This window comes from Monodelphis domestica, chromosome 2, assembly GCF_027887165.1.
Source record: "Monodelphis domestica isolate mMonDom1 chromosome 2, mMonDom1.pri, whole genome shotgun sequence".
Classification (NCBI taxonomy): domain Eukaryota; kingdom Metazoa; phylum Chordata; class Mammalia; order Didelphimorphia; family Didelphidae; genus Monodelphis; species Monodelphis domestica.
Window position 1 is genome coordinate 346558295 of NC_077228.1, and position 14351 is coordinate 346572645.

A 14351-nucleotide genomic window follows, 5' to 3' on the forward strand; every position below is an offset into this window, starting at 1 on the left:
CAAGAACCAAGGCAGAATTTAACAATTATATAGAAGTTAAATATTCTCACCTTTCTGAAATTCTATGGACATTCTTAATACACTATTATTCTTTGATTTCTTGCCTCCAGTAGAAACCAAGTTGGTTTCAGTAAAAACCCTTTTTTCCCGGTTCAGATATAGATTTGTCCTACAGTCAAGTGAGAAAGGAAAATAGAATTTAAGCCTGCTTATTGCCAATTTATGCCTCTAAATTAGAATCTATAACCCACTCCATCCCAAAAACAACTAGGTCATTGTGATTATTCTGAGTAGCATATCATTGGGCTGGAGTACAGGCTTTGGAATCAGAGGTACTGGATGCAAATTATATTGCTAACTCTATGTGACATTTAACCTATTTACAGGTCTCCAGTTATTCATCTTTAAAATGAGGGAATTGAATCACAAATTATTTTCCAATTGGAAATCAATTGTCTGATAATTCTGCCTCCCCGCCCCCTTTTTTTTTTTGCAAAATTTGAACTAACAAGATGAAAAAATAAGGGTGACTAACTAAAATTTGTTAGAAGATTGAGAAAGATCACAGGATCAGAGCTTTAGAGTTGGAGAGATAGGTCAGTTAATGTCATTGTCCTAGAACCACAAACTACACTAACTAAACAGATCAAAAGGAAGCGAATGGTCACAACAAAAAAATAAAGTGAGGATAGAATAGCTAAAAACTACGCTTGCTAGAAAATCCACAACACATATATCCAACTGAGTGTGGACTAGTGATATCTTCTTCATGTTAAGAGTAACATACAAATTTATATTTGATACACACAGAAGTCATGGTACTTATTTATATGTCTAATATATGGTGGGTTGGGGGTAGGGTGTGAAAAACTTTGCTAAATTTTTAAATAAAGACCCATACACTAGAGATGTCCAACTTGCAGGGCCTTTAAATATAAGCTCACAGGATCCATTTCTATTTGAGTTTGACTCATCTTCAAAGATACAATGACTAGATATATATATTGGGGACATTTTAAAACTTTTCAAGGGAACAATGAAAAACGATCCCACTAATAAGTATGTAGGGAAAGGTGGCAATGGCAAATAGGCTGATCTCTATACTACAATAAAGACATGTTTCCTCAATTCTCAGAAAAGGATTTCCATATGAACAATCCTTGAAGAAGCAACAACATTTAGCCTGAGGAAATAGGTAAAGACATCCAAGGCTGTGGTCTTCACCTACCTATTTGCTATAGATTCCAAAAGCACAAGAATCTTCTCAGTCTTACAAGATTCTCTGTCAAAATCCATTGAGTTTCTTGTAATATCCAAAGACTGCATGTTCCATCGGGGGTCCAATAAGATCACAGATTCATCTAACAGTACAGCCACAAAAGAAGAAATAGTATTGAAAAGCAGCCTTTACCAAATAGAGACTTCAATTTTTCTGTTGTTTTATTCAGATCTCAAGAAATAACAATGGATTAAGTTATCATAGCAAAGTATTTATGGCTGACCATAGAAGAAAAATAAAATACATTTCAAACAAACAAAAACACAAATATGCTTCACAAGCCTTTTTAAAATTCCCCAGTCTTTTTACTATTTCTTTTGCAAATATATATTACTTCAAAATTGCTGAAAATATGTACAACGTCATGACATTTCAATAGGTCCTATTATTATACAAGAAGGCCAAAAAATCTAGAAACCTACAAAGTAGCCCCATTTCCTATCATGGTTTCTGTCAACAGTGGCATATCTTCTTGTCATTGGGTAAATTACTCATAACTACTCAGCTTTAAGCTTTACCACCGTCTGGTCACCGGTTACTTTCAGTGTAAGAAAGCTATATGGTAGGCTATATGGAGCTAACAACAGTAACATTCAGCAAATCATATCTCTGTATCAATCAGAGAAATTCTGTTTTTAAAAAATATCTATCATTCTCTCTCAGAAACCAAAGAAAAACTGATCATTTCATACAAAAATTAAAGTTTTGATTATCAGAATTTAAGATCAAAGGCAAACTTTACAACATTTAACATTCCAATAGGTTTTTTTTTTCTTATAATTCAATGGAAGTCAGTGCCCAACCTCTCTGCTCTACATAGAAGAAATAAAATACCTGTCACATTTGGTTGTATTGTCTTGATAACATTCCTGATCTCAGCAGAGATTGGGTTAGAGTAAAAGTTTGACAAGGATGTGGCACCAGATTCCAAGTAAGTCTTTATGGACTCTACAGGTAGGAAAAAAAAAAGAAAAGGGCTAAGAAACTGATCACATATGAAAGCAAGTATGCACTCAACTTCTATACAACTAAAAAGTATATATATTTGGCTATTCTAGTCATTATAATGAAAACATTAGAGAAAATTGATCAAAACCTATATAATTTCAAGCAATAATTCCCAGCAAAAGATTGTGTCCCAGAGTATTTGCCACCTCAACTGATGCTTTTTCTTCCTGTTTTTACGTCAACTGAAAGAAAAGATTTTGTATTCTGTGCTACTACAAGAAAAATATAAGAAAACTCTTAAGGTAGCCTACAATCCTTTTCTGAATGAGGTACCTATGTATAGACACTGAGAGGAAAACAAAATATATTATCAATGGCATCCATATTTTCCGTAAAAAAATTTTTTTTAAAAACCATGTATTTAAAATTTTTAAATTACTGCTAATGTGCACAGGCACAAGACACTGTTTCATAGGTAGACATCCCTGTAGAGTGAGGCCAAGATGGTTATACAACTTTAGAATCATTTGGGATTATCTTATATTGGAAAAGAGTGACGAAAGGACAAGAAACAGACAAGAAAGAGGTAGCTAAGAAGCACAATGGACAGAGTGTCAGACCTGGAGTTGGGAGGAAATGGGTTCAAATCTGACCTCAAACACTTCCCAGCTACCAGTGTGACCCTTGGCATGTTACTTAACTCTGATTGTCTAGCCCTTGCTGCTCCTTTTCTTTTAGAACTGATACTAAGACAAAAAATTAGGGAGGGAACAAAGGAGGGAAGGAGGGAGGGAGGCAGAAAGAGAGAAAGAGGAGGGGAGGATCTTGTTTACAAACTTTAATATTCAAAGTATCTATGACTTTGAAGACACAGAGTTCCCTCAATGATGCAAATCGCAGCACTATATATCTTCCAGGGTTTTAAAAAATATCTTCTGGTTCAAAAATTATCACTTAGTGACGAATTTGGTGATAAGTCTTTCTGAATTCAGAGAGGCCTAGATTTAGACAACAAAGAGACCTAGCACATCCATAATTGAAGCATTCCCTAAGCTGGAGGGTTTGTTGTATGGCTAGCTAGTGCTTACGCTCTGTCGGCAGTCTCTTAAGAATCCACGGTTTACACCACAATTGTATTGTAGTAGGGCTTTAATAGAAACTGTCTAATTCACAGAATTCATTAAAATGTGTCTGTCATCTGCCAAATAAAATACAATGCAAAACATTATACCTGGAGGAATAGCATCAAAGACACTATGCTTGTTCTTCATGATGTGGACATGTCCTTCAAAAATAAAGAATGATGAAAACATGCAAGCATACAGAAAAGGACTAAGATCTTACTACCTACCAAGGCCTTGTGGTATATTTTTGGCCAGATGGTGAAGCCACCTGACTCTAAGAACCCAGTCCTGATTGGTAGCTCTTTCAACAAGCAATTTAACCGAAGCAGACAAAACACAGGTTTCATCTAACCAAGAAGTATCCATCTTAATGGCACTGAACTTCAGATTCTCAAAGTTTGAGGATTGAATTACTTTCTCCAAGTCTTGTAAAGTAAGAGGCAGTATCCTGAAATTCATGAAAAAGGGCAAGAATTTGTAAGAAAAAAATAATTTATTTCATGATTCAACAAGGCAAAGTCATGAATACAAAAAGTAATACAATGAGGAGCATAGCAATCTCTTAGGAGCAAAGATTACAAGGGGAATATTGGATATAGAGCCTCAATAACAAAACAGTTAAAAGAAAAATACCATAGTGGCCAATACAGCGAAATAACACTACGTTCAATAACTTCTGTTCAACAGAAAAACAAAGAAATCATACCATCTGTTTTATTCCAAAAATAGGTTAGAAAAACAATTTAAAAAATCTATTTGCTTATTTGACATTTGATACACCTGAACCCTTCAGAAGACCAACTGTCATTTGACAGCTCTTGGTCACACAAAGTATTGCTTTGGGATATTATGAATAAACCCACATTATTCAAGGACAAAGTCTTGCATGACCATGAATAATAGAAATATCTAGGGAGAAGGGCTCTCAAAAGCCATCTAACCTAATCTCTTCATTTTACAGTTTAAAGAAACCAAATCCTCAGGGGATTAAATGATTTGTCCAAGAACAACAGACAGGTAAAAAGTGACAAAAATAAGATTGGACCTGGGGTCCTCTTTCCTTCAGATCCAATGCCATGCTATCCCCATCATGGGTCAACATAAACTTGGCTCTCTTGCTCACCTTTCCCACTTGCTGGTTTTCAGGCTCAATCGATTAAGGCAGTACACCAAGATCTGTCCATCACTTCGGACTGTAGAAAGATGGGAATCTTCAGTGGCAAACAGGGCTGAAGGCAGAGAGTCTGGCCACACGCCCATGGCAAGAAGGGAACTATCCTGCTTTTCAGGTGACTTCAGAGAAGAAACACATCGCAACAATATTTCTCGCACAAGCTGATGAGAAAGGGGAAAAAAGATAAATAGTACCCCAATATTTTGGGGTGATCTAGACCTTTGGTTTCCTTAGTTTAAGAAACTATCAATGACAATATAACACTTATTTAACCTGAGATTTGAATGACTCTGTAACATCTAGGTTTTTTTTGTTTTGTTTTTAACCCCTTCCCTTATATCTTGGTATCAATTCTAAAACAGAAGAGAAGGAAGAGCTAAGTCAATTGTGAGTTAAGTGACTTGGCCTGGGTCACATAATTAGAAAGTATCTGAGGTCCTCCAACTTATAGTCTTATATAGTTCTATTTATATATATATATATATATATATATATATATATATATATATATATATATATATATATAGAGAGAGAGAGAGAGAGAGAGAGAGAGAGAGAGAGAGAGAGAGAGAGAGAGAGAGAGATAGTCTTAAAGAGATTCCTAGTGATATGTAGGCAGGTGGTTCAGTAGACAGAGAGCTAGGCCTGGAGACGGAACACCATGGGTTCAAAGTTAATCACAGACATTTCTTAGCTGTGTGACCCTGCACAAGTCATTTGACCCCAATTGCCTAGTCCTTACTTACATTCTTTTGCCTTGGAACTGATACTTAGTGTTGAAGGAAAAGGTTGTTTTAGTTGTTTTTTTTAAAGGGAAAAGGGTTTTTTTTAATTTCTTACAAAAGAGAGATTTTACTGATCTCAAAGTCAGGCAGACCAAAAACAAAGAAAGAAAATTACAGACCAATCTCCTTAAAAGCCTTCCCAATGAGATTAGGAGGAAAGGAAGGATGCCGGTTATTACCTCTATTATTTAATATTGTTCTAGAAATGCTAGCAATAGCAAGAGAAAAAAAAAAGAAATTGAAGGGATTAAAGTAGGCAATGAGGAAAACTAAAGTATCACTTTTTGCAGATAATATGATGTTATACTTAAAGATCTCGAGAAAATCAACTAAAAGACTAGTAGAAATGATTAACAACTTCAGCAAAGCTGCAGAGTACAAGATAAACCCACATAAATCATCAGAATTTCTATATATTTTCAACACATCCCGGCAGCAAGAGTTAGAAAGAGAAATTCCATTTTAAATCACCCTAGACAATACTTGGGAATCTATCTGCCAAGACAAACAGGAATTACATGAACACAACTACAAACACTTTCCACACAATTAAAACTAGATTTGAACAATTGGAGAAACATTAATTGCTCATGGGTAGGATGAGCTAACATAATAATAATGATAATCCTATGCAAATAAATTACTTATTTAGTGCCATATCTATCAAACTACAAGAAACTTTTTTACTGAATTAGAAAAAAAAACTATAATAAAGTTCATTTGGAAGAATAAAAGATCAAAAATATCAAGGGAAATAATGAAAAAAAAATGTGAAGTGGGGGGCGGAGGGCCCCTAGCAGTACCAGATCTTAAACTATACTATAAAGTAGCAGTCATCAAAACAATATGGTATTATAGGCTAAGAGACAAAAGTGTGGATCAATGGAATAGCCTACGGGTAAATGACCTCAATAAGCTAGTGTTCGATAAACCTTTCACATGGAATTCCATGTGGACTGGAATGAACTCCAGGAATTGATGCAGAGCGAAAGGAGCAAAACCAGGAGAACATCGGATATGGGCTTTTCTACTAGCAGTAATGCAATGTCTCAGGACAATTGAGAGGAACTTGTGAGAAAGAATGCTATCTGCATCCAGAGAAAGAACTGTGGAAATGGAAATGCATTAAAAAAATATGGCATTAGAAAAATATGTGATCAATCACATAATGAGATAGGGATATGACTGGAGTTTGGATGCTAAAGGATCATGCTACTGAAGATATGAATAACACAGAAATAGGTTCATGAATCATGTAACCATGAGAAAATATTCTAAATAAGAATAAAATAAATAAAAATATGAATGAAACGATAAATTTTTAAAAAGAGAGGGGTTTTAGATAAACTTGTCTAAGGTCACACATTCAACAAATGTCAAACCTAAATCTTCCCAATGCTGAGACTAATAATCTATTGTGCAGAATTGTCTAATACATGAACAATTTTAACTAAAATATCCAAGAGATCATTTAGGACACTGCTAACATCTTATGCTGATCCATACAATTCCCTTGAACCACACATGATGGTCTCCCTTGCTCATATCTGGACTACATTGTACAACAGTGTAAAGATAGTTACTAAAACACAACTGCACAATTAAGATGCTTCTTATTCATTCCATCAGTGGAATAAATTCCACAAAAATGACTGTAATTGTCCTATTACCCAGAGATAGTATCAAAATGAATGACACCTTACATTTAACTCTACTGTCAAGGTCCACTGAAATATTTATTAAGTTGTCTTTCTCAACATATGAAAAGGATTAAGACCACAGAGCCATAGAATTAATGCTGAAAGGTGCCTATGATGCTATCAGATATAATACCTTAATTTTACCGTTGAAAAAACTGAGGACCACTATGGTTAAATGGTCTGATTATGGTCACAGAGGACTCAAAGCCAGGTTCCTTTACTTTAAATTTAGCACTGTCCACCATCTCTCTAATACTTTGCTTCACTTTGAATAAGGCAGTAAGAAAAAAAAAACAGGAAAAGCTTTTCCAGGTACACAGCATCATACACAATTCATTTAACACTGTTTTAGGCACATTGTGAATATTTACGATGTATTCTTGGTATTCATTAACTCAAGATTATAAGTCGAGTAAGGGTTTAAGACATTTTACCTGTTGGTTTGCTGGTGACTGCTGGGCACAGACATATGCTTCCCAGCACGCTCCATAAAAGGCTTTGGCTACACTCAAACCACGTAGAAGGCGCTGGGCAATGAGTGTGGCCGTATGAAAAAACGTAGAAAAAGATGATGTTGGAGAACCTTAAAAGAGAAAATATTGTCATCTGTGAGCAGTTGCTTTTCACCCAGGTTTTGCCACAACAAAACCCCAAAACCCCAAAAGGTTGATTTCTCAACTGCATTCAAATATCCAGTCAAGCAACATTCTTATCTCTGGAGGTTTTAATCAACAATACATTTGCTTTTTCTTTCATTCTCAGAAGTACATGCATCTGAATTGAGACATGAAACAGAGACTCAATGTCTCTTTTTAAAAGATTATGAAATGTCCCACTTGTACACCTTCAATCTCCAAAAAATTTCCACTGGAACATGCTCAAAGTACACTCTCACAGTGACAAGAATGACCTACTGTTTCTACAACAATGAAATTTTAAAAATTATCTCACAAAATACTAAAAAAAAAATCCACTTAATTCAAACCACCATGAAGGCACACTACTCCGTGAAACTTCATGATTTCTCAAGTACAGGTAAGCTCATCTAACATAGGAATTAATAATGAAACACACCTGCAATGACTTCTCTGGTTTCTGTGTGCATGGCTATAAGGGTGTCACATAAATTGTCTCCAACCAAGCCGATGCTATGCAACAGCAATTTCAGATCCAGAGGATCTGGGCTATCCTCATTCCTTTCTCCTGGAATGTAAATTTCAATCCCTCGGTTCCTCATGGCTCTGGATATTTCTCCATGTATAGGATCCATTGAGAGGAAAAGTCTGTTAATGAAGTTTAGGGAAGGAGATAAAGAAAACCATAAGAATCACACTATTACAGTGGCTAGGTAAAATGAAGGCAAATCTAAGGTTCATCATCTCTATGGACCTAATCAAAGGAAATACAATCTTTTACAAAGCTAATTAAGAATCTAACAGATTCAATTCTGTCTTTAACTGGAATCTGTTCAGCAAATTCCAAACTAGCTTAATATTTTCATCAATGTCACTCACTTAGAGTTATTAGAAAGGAAAGCACTGAAGGAGTCCAAAACTCATAGACTCCTTCTGTAGTACCTAAATGCTAGAGTTATGCTCATCTTTATAATAGCTACTAGCTTAGAATCAAAACAAAACTCTTCATCTTGGCAACCTGATACCTCAGCAGTATAAATAGCCAATGACTCACATGGACCCTAGGGCAATCACCTTTACATTCAATATGCATTTTCCTCTTGTTTGCATCACTGAATCTAAGAACATAGCTGATAATGCACCTAAGCATAAAAATGGTGATCAGTGGTCATTGTATAACCTCTCTGGCCTGGTCCTAAAAGGGAAGTAGAAGGATTCTTGTTGGATACCTAACTACTGTACCTAGCAAAGGAAAAAGCTCAAGGTTCTTAAGAGGGTTAAGAAAAAGTAGACTAGGGGACAGCTGGGTAGCTCAGTGAATTGAGATCCAGGCCTAGAAACAAGAGGTCCTATGTTCAAATGTAGCCTCAGATACTTCCTAGGTGTGTGACCCCAGACAAGTCACTTAACCCCCATTACCTAGCCCTTACTGCTCTTCTGCCTTGGAACTAAAACACATTATTGATTCTAAGATGAAGAGTGAGGATTTTTTGGTTTTTTAATAAATAAATTTTTAACAAAATAAACCTGCATAAGTCACCAGCATTTCTATATAACCACAACCCATTTCAGCAGCAAGAATTAAAAAGAGAAATTCCATTTAAAATCACCCTAGACAATATAAAATATTTAAGAATCTATCTGCTGAGACAAGCACAGGAACTATATGAATACAACTACAAAACACTCTCCACACAATTAAAACATTGACTGCTCATGGGTGGGACGAGCTAACATAATAGAAATGATATCACCTCACACCTAGCAGATTGGCTGACATGACAGCTATGGAAAGTAATGAATGCTGGAGGGGATGTGGCAAAGTAGGGACACTAATTCATTGCTGGTGGAGTTGTGAATTGATCCAAACATTCTGGAGGGCAATTTGGAACTATGCCCAAAGGGCGATAAAAGACTGTCTGCCCTTTGATCCAGCCATAGCACTGCTGGGTTCGTACCCCAAAGAGATAATAAGGAAAAATATACAACAAATAAATTTTTAAAAAAGAAATAAAGAAAAAGTAGATTACCTGAAGTTGGGATGCGGAGCAATAGTGGGAGTAGATCCATCAATGACTCCTCTCTCACTAACAGTGAGAACACCGCCAGGTTCAAGCAGGGCATTCAAACGATCCAGCACTGAAGGGCTGTGGACAGTAGGCTGTTATTATTAAGTGAAATTAAAATGAAGTTCTTTATGCTACTCCCCCAACGATCAAAATCAACTCAAGATTTGGATACAATTTCACACAAGAAGAAAATGGCAGGGTTGGGACTTGACCCTAGATCACTGAATCCAAGCAGAACAGTCTTTCTACTACATTAGGTCTGGGCACAGAAAAGAGACACAGGTCTACTCCAGGATCATTAAGAAATTAGCAACAATTCTCTTTTTTTATACCAGGAATTAAGATACTAGCTATAACCCAAATTAAGCTATACAACTTGGGGGGGGAGGGGGAGGGGGAACAGACTAAGCAAAATGTTACAGAATTTTTAGTCTAGCTCAAAGAATCAAATATGGTACACTGTAAAAAACTAAATATTAGCAATCAGTTTAAGGACCAAATAGTATTCAGTTTTGGACACAATAACAAGCTTCAAATTAAAGGAAATGTAATTAATTAGGACCATTAATTTCTTAGTAGGTAGCTTATTGTTACCCAATCTATCCTCCAACCAACAATTCCCAAGGAGTAATGCCCTCTTACTTGCAGAAGTTAACATTGTCCATCAGAAGCCAGTCTCCAGATTGTAGAGCCTGAACCAACATGCTGTCCACCCACTCAAAGGTGCCGTGACTACGACCATCTACAGTTTGTATAAGCTTCAACCTAAAACTTCGGAACTCTTCCACAAGTTTGGAAAATTCTGAAAAGGCATAAGCAAGATTTTCATACATAATAAAAACAGTCAACTACATTAGTGGGAACAATCAAAAGATCAATATTTTATTTAAGAGAGATACAATATAACTCAAATTTCTAAAAATTTGTATCACTAAGAAATCTTTATTGAGATTTAAGATGTTATGTAATAACTGCCTAGGAGATACATTTCTTTGGACTAATTGAGAACCTATTTCTGGCACAAATTATTTAATTTCTCCACATTTCAGTTTTTCTCAAACTATGAAAGAAGCAGAAGAATCTTTTTCAATCAGATGTTGTATAGTTCTTAGTTAAAAATGCTAAGTGGGGAGCACAGTGAAGTTACATTATTTTAGGATTCCTTTAAATTGGCCATCTCAAATACTATTGTGTTCAAAGGAATAATAAAGTGGAGGAATTCCATGGGAACTGGAATGACCTCCAGGAATTGATGCAGAGTGAAAGGAGCAGAACCAGAAAAACATTGGACACAGAGACCACTGTGGTACAACTGAATGTGATGGACTTCTCCATCAGTGGCAATACAGTGATCCTGAACAAGTTGGAGGGATTTACGAGAAAGAATACTATCCACATTCAGAGGAAAAACTGTAGGAAAAGAAACAGAGAAGAAAAACAACTACTTGATTACACAGGTCGATGGAGATATGATTGGGAATATAGACTCCAAATGATCATCCTAGTGCAAACATCAACAACACAGAAATAGGCTCTGATCAAGGACACATATAAAACCCAGTGGGATTGTAAATCAGCTATGGGCGGGGGGGGGGGGGGGGGGGGGGAGGAAAAGCATATGATTCTTGTAACCAAGGAATAATGTTCTAAATTAACTAAATAAAAGTTTCTAAAAAAATAAATGAGGAAAAAATTTAAAAAATAAATTCTCCATCTCATTAAAAATTGACATTTGAACTAAAAAATGGAGGAGCTGGTACTAGAAATCAAACTTGAAGTCTATCTTAAGCATTTAGTCATCAATTGGCTTATATGAAGCAAGATCCATATACAATATATAGTTTTCTTCTCTGATTTAGTATAAGAGGCCTATTCAAATGACCAGAGAGGAAGCAGATCCAGCAAGAAGACAAGATTTCAAAGAGTTTGCTTTTATACTGGATTAATTAGGCTCACAGGATTTCATACAGTGAGTCTCTAGGCTAGAAAAAAAAAATTACAAGGCAATGGGAGTTAGGGGACAAAGAAGGACAATACTCCTCAATGTCTTGGGTACCTCGGGGATGAAGGTTTCTTTGTTTCATCCAAAACTGAATGTTTTTCACTAGTGTGTATGCCATTTATGCCAGTAACCACCTAGATACCTAAGCATTCAACACAAGGCACCCTGTGCCTCTTCAGTCACAATGTATAGGGGTGCAGTACTCTTACAACTGTCATCATTGCAGGAAAAGGGAACTAAAAAGAAGTCTTGGTATTGAATTAAACCAGAACCAGAACTATTGATTTGTATCGTTGCACTGAAATTCATAATTATATTGTTATAGTCTAAGTAAACCTCTTCTTTCAAAGCCTTTGTTTATGCCAGTCCAATTATTTGTGTCATACAAACACCTAGGTTTAGGGTGGTATTCCAAGCATTCTAGCATATCATCTTGTCCATCACCATATGTCTCCATCCATCCTACCCAAATACCATGCAAAAATTAATTAACGAGTAAATATAGGTATCACTCTTCCTCTGAGGAGGAAGTTTGCAGACACATAAGCAAATTGCTGTTTCCATGTCAGCAACAGGCTCAAAACTCCCATCCTGCTTTCCTTAAGTTTTAAGACACTTGCTTCAATCATGAATGACCTCTAATAAAAAACAAAAAGGACTTAAAATCCAACTACATACATAAATAACCAATTTTAATATAATTTGCTGATATATTCTAAAACCAATCAATCAGCCGATGTGGAATAAATGGCACTTCCTAGTTACAGAGCTAAACTTCTCCTAAAGGGACTATCATTTAATAAGACTCCATTCTAAGTAGGAAAAAGAGGACAGATGGAGATTATGAATGAGATGGGCTCTGTTCTTTGGGTCTGGGAACGTATTGGTTGATTTAGTTTAAAAAGAGGAAAGCAGAGAAAAAGATCCGGATGGAGGAGAGAAGGAAAGGTAGGGAAAGGAAAATGAAGGAGCAAGGGAAAGGGAGAGAGGGAATGAGAAAGTGAGGAAAAGGTAAAGGAAAAGTGGGAGAGGAGGAAATGGAGAGAATAAAAGAAAAGAAGGGAGGAGAGAGGAGAAAAGGAGAGGGAATGAAAGGAAAGAAGAAGGGGGAAGAAAGGAGACAGAAAGAAAGACAGGAACAGAAAAGGGAGTAGAAGGAGAGGAAGAAGGAGGAGAGAATTTACAAAGTGGGCACATGGGCTGTGTGTGTAATAGTTGTCTTCCTCATGGCTAAAGTGGTGCACCCATTCCTAAAGGTTTGTACAACAAAATGAACATTTTAAGTTCCAAGAACACAAGTGACAAAGAATAGAGATACCTTTTAGAATTATTATCCTGAGAGAATGAACATGGCCTAATTACAGATAATAGCATGTCATGTCAAAAACCCAACAGCTACACAATGCAGGTCCATTTCTTCAGCAAATCTCAGCAATATGAACCACAAGGCTAGGAAAAAAATATCAACCTTTACTGAAAATCAATGTTGCTAATTCATTGCCTCAGATTTTTTACTATATTTTCGGTCTCTAAGTTATCTTTGGATTCTAATGTCAAGATCAATTACTTAATGAATAATTGCTCTGGGGAGCTGGCAGAACAGCCCACCAGTGTCTGCACACCATGGACAGGGCAGCCAGCATTAACTTCCTTTAGGTGCTCCCCATCCACAGTGGGCACCCACCTGCTTTGGAGAATGAGTTGATTTTATTGTTCAGGCGCTGGACGAGAAGTAACACTGCTTCTAGCTTGTTCACGATCTCCACAGTGATATTCTTCCCCACTTCTCCCAGAGTCTTGGGTTTATAGGTGAGGAAGAAATTGCTCCAGGCACGAAGAACCACCTCAGCATCCTCAGGGTTGAGGAGGAGGCTGTCCCTAAGAAGAATACTCACAGTAGACTCCACCTTTTTGAGCAGCTGTCGCCATGGCCGTATAATGTCAACCTGTCAAAAGATATTTTTGTTTGCTTTTTTTAAGTCTTTATCTTATGTCTTAGACCCAGTATTAAGTATTGGTTCCAAAGCAGAAGAGCAGTAGGTAAGGGTTAGGCAACTGGGGTGACTTGCCCAAGCTGACACAGCTGGGAATCGTCTGAGGTTAGTTTTGAACCCAGGACTTCCCAATTCCATGCCTGACTTCTCTATCCATCCCCCTACCCCAAGTCTCTATCCCCCAGCTGCCCCTTATAAAAGGTTTGTTAAAATAGGATAGTTACTAACATCCCAACAGGACAGCAATCAGGTCATTTTAAAGACTCTATATGAAGAATTCAGGAGCACAGGATATCTTTTACACATAAGGCTTATACCAGCAGCTAGTTGGTACCAGAACTAGAGAATGAGTCCTGAAATAAATAAGACCTGAGTTCAAACCAGGCTTGCATGGGCAAGTCACCTAAACTCTACTTGTCTCAGGTTCTTCAACGATAAAATGGGTATTAATAATAGCACAGAGCCTGGCATATCATAGGAGTTTAATAAATGCTTTAGAAAATACATGAACTGATATAGAGTAAAGTAAGCAGAACAAGGAAAAAACATATATATACAGTGAACACAAAAATGCAAATGAAAAGTTAATAGGGGGCACCTAAATACTAGATAACAATCATGCTTGTCTCCAGATAAGAGAT

General features: G+C 36.5%; 1 protein-coding gene across 2 annotated transcripts in view; it reads right to left on the reverse strand.

Moving 5' to 3' along the window:
• MDN1 (midasin AAA ATPase 1) overlaps positions 1-14351 on the reverse strand; it is a 214461-nt gene that overhangs the window by 76204 nt on the left and 123906 nt on the right. For both annotated transcript variants that reach the window (XM_007484319.3, XM_007484318.3), the window contains exons 43-52: positions 13401-13662; positions 10357-10516; positions 9676-9792; positions 8085-8293; positions 7445-7593; positions 4475-4686; positions 3579-3799; positions 2114-2227; positions 1229-1361; positions 51-169 (exon numbers count right to left, since the gene is read on the reverse strand). In XM_007484319.3, coding sequence (XP_007484381.2) covers positions 51-169; positions 1229-1361; positions 2114-2227; positions 3579-3799; positions 4475-4686; positions 7445-7593; positions 8085-8293; positions 9676-9792; positions 10357-10516; positions 13401-13662 — 1696 coding nt within the window. The remainder of the gene's footprint in view (positions 1-50; positions 170-1228; positions 1362-2113; positions 2228-3578; positions 3800-4474; positions 4687-7444; positions 7594-8084; positions 8294-9675; positions 9793-10356; positions 10517-13400; positions 13663-14351) is intronic.